Below are 2,836 nucleotides of genomic sequence, written 5' to 3'. Positions count from 1 at the left end.
TGGAAAGCGGACGTTAAACGATGATGATGATATATATATAAATAAATAAAATATGTATATATATATATAAAGAAATATATATAAAAATAAATAAATATATATATTAATATATATATTTATTTATATATATATATATATATATACATACATATGTATATATATGTGTGCGCGTGCGTGTGATGGCTTAGTGTTTAGGGTGTTACACTCATGATCACTAGATCATGATTTCAATTCCTAGACCAGGTGGTGCCTTGTGTTCTTGAGCAAAACTCTTCATCTCAGATTGCTCTGCAATCACTTTGACACCTGATGCATGGTACACAATGCAATTGTTTAGACTACATCGATTTGATAGAGAGAAGTGAGCTAATATTCGGCACATACATTTCATCACTATAAACAAATCATTTGTTCAGGTTGTTCGGTAAGAGTTTAACTGTCATGGGTTGTCTTCAATGTGGTCTATATATATATATATAGATAGATATGTGTGTGTATCTGTGTCCGTCCTCCTTACCAGCACTTGACAACTGGTGTTGCTATGTTTACATTCCTGTGACTTAGTAGTTCAGCAAATGAGATCAATAGAATAAGTACCCAATTTAATAAAAAAAAAAAAAAGAAAGTACTGGGGTTGATTCAGTCAATTAAAAATTCTTCAAGGTGTTACCTCAGTCTAATGAATGAAACAGGTAAAAGAAAAGATAAATCCTTCATTATTTTAAAGCATATTTGAAACAGAAGTAGTGTATCATCATCACTTGTTTCCTGACTGCATGGTCTTGAGTTCAGTCTTCTATTATGGTAAGTGTCTTCTGCTACAGCCATGGGCCAACCAAAGCCTTGTGAATGGATTTCGTAGACACGAACTGAAAGAAGCCTGTCATATATATATGTGTGTGTTTGCATATATTTTTGCATGTGTACCCATGTCTATGTATCACATGAGGATTGTAAATAAGCACCACCATCAAACAAGTGATGTTGTTTATTTCCAGTCTTCTGCAGAAACATGTCTGGCCATAGAGGAAGATTACCTTACTTGGAAACAAGTGAGTGTTGGCAACATGAAATGCATCCTGCTGTAGAAAATCTGCCTCAACAAATTCCATCCAACCTATGCAAGCATGGAAAATCAGATATCTAAATGAAGATAAAGAATATAGAATACAAAATACAGAATGTTATAACTTTAATGATTGTTTTTTTGTTTTTTTTCTCTTTTTTAATGAATATAAAATTCAAATACAGCAATATGTTGCATTAGTTATGTATCAGAGTCAGCCTTTACATCACTGTGGCACGTTTGTGCCATTTGGTTGTTGGTGAGAAACTTGATTCAGATATCAAGATCATCGTCAGGATCTTCTTCATCAAAATCATCTGCATCGTCCGGCTCATAGAAAATCTGCCCTTGTCCACTCATGGTAGAAGACTGGAGTTCTTGTTGCCTGCATGAAAGATATTTTTCTGCTTTAGTCACAATACAGAGAGTTCAAATTTAACACAAAGCATCACATACTGAAAGAGGGTACGGTCAAATAAACCAACCCCAGTTTCTCTTGAGCCTACAAGCTCACTACGCCAGACCATACCCCGGTTTCTGAGGTGTAGAAGTAACAGAAAATATTTGATTCCCTAATACAGAGAATTTGTTGCAAAGTTAATCCCTAGATGATGCCGGTGTGCATATATGTATACATATATACACACATACATTATGAGGTAAAGGAGCAGTATTAGTTCAAAATAACAATCTGTGTATCATACTTAAAGTATATATATATATATATATATATATATATATCATTAAAAGCCTTATAAACTGCAGTATTTATCTCAAGACAGCATCTTTTACAGATGCATAGTGTTAAAAAACAAAAATATATCAACAGCAGACAAAAATTGTCCATCAGTAATAGCAGTTTTGCTAAACACATATTTCTGCTTCTTTGTGCTCTGTCAATAATAAATATCCACTAACAACCACATGCTAAGACAGAACCAGTCACTACTGATATAAAAAAAAACAGTGACTGAAAAATCACTGAAGTTGCAATTAATCAACGGGCTGAATTAAAATTCATTATGAATGACAGAAGCATTAGTTCAAAATATGAATTTGCGTATCATACTTAAAGTATATACATCATTGAAAACCTGATAAACGGTGGTGTCTGTCTCAAGATAGCATTTCTTATATATGTTCTAATACTAACTGTAATTGTTGCCTATCGGTTCTAAATTGCGAATAGACACCTTAATAATTTATCATTCTCACTTCACCATTTTCGAAATCAGTCAATGTTTCCGATGGTGTTACACATAAGGTCGACAAGGTGACTAAGGCTCTTTAAACTTCAGTGACTGAGTAACGGGTCACTTATAAAGATCAATTAAGTCTGAAGTCAGTGCTGATATGACTCCATCTTGCTTATCGCAGGGAGGGAGCCTGCCTCCCTTGTCAGCTGTTTAGAAAAGTGCTCTCATGTGGCTAAGAGTCAAAACAACCCTTATTGCTAGCAATGCTGGTGCTTACAAGAACCCTTCATTACTGTAGTGATAACCATACTTGCTGCCTATATATATATATATATATATATATTTAATTAATAAATTCAATAATGGGATAAAAGTCTTTTACAAGAATTTAATCAGGAAGCTAGTGTGTAAAAAATTCATAAGGGGAAAAAACCCCATCATTTTTTTATTCCCAAGAATATAGTTATTCATTTATATTTATATAAGGGCATTACTACAGAATAATGCCACACACTAGAGTTCCCAAATAAACACATTATGTGGCATTATTCTGTAGTAATGCCCTTATATATAT

The 2,836-nt window shown here is 33.4% G+C and overlaps 1 protein-coding gene across 1 annotated transcript in view; it reads right to left on the bottom strand.

Annotated features, from left to right (window-relative positions):
- Positions 1-1,182: 1,182 nt before the first annotated feature.
- Positions 1,183-2,836, bottom strand: part of LOC106881229 (elongator complex protein 5) — a gene marked incomplete at its 5' end in the record, with an annotated part of 13,132 nt that continues 11,478 nt past the window's right edge. Inside the window, one exon of the mRNA XM_014931538.2 lies at positions 1,183-1,451. Within this exon, the coding sequence (XP_014787024.2) occupies positions 1,340-1,451 (112 nt within the window). The remainder of the gene's footprint in view (positions 1,452-2,836) is intronic.

The sequence above is a fragment of the Octopus bimaculoides genome, unplaced genomic scaffold, assembly GCF_001194135.2.
Source record: "Octopus bimaculoides isolate UCB-OBI-ISO-001 unplaced genomic scaffold, ASM119413v2 Scaffold_151318, whole genome shotgun sequence".
NCBI classification, from domain to species: Eukaryota; Metazoa; Mollusca; class Cephalopoda; order Octopoda; family Octopodidae; genus Octopus; species Octopus bimaculoides.
The sequence above is the reverse complement of the archived record's forward strand: the minus strand, read 5'-3'. Positions and strand labels throughout refer to the sequence as shown.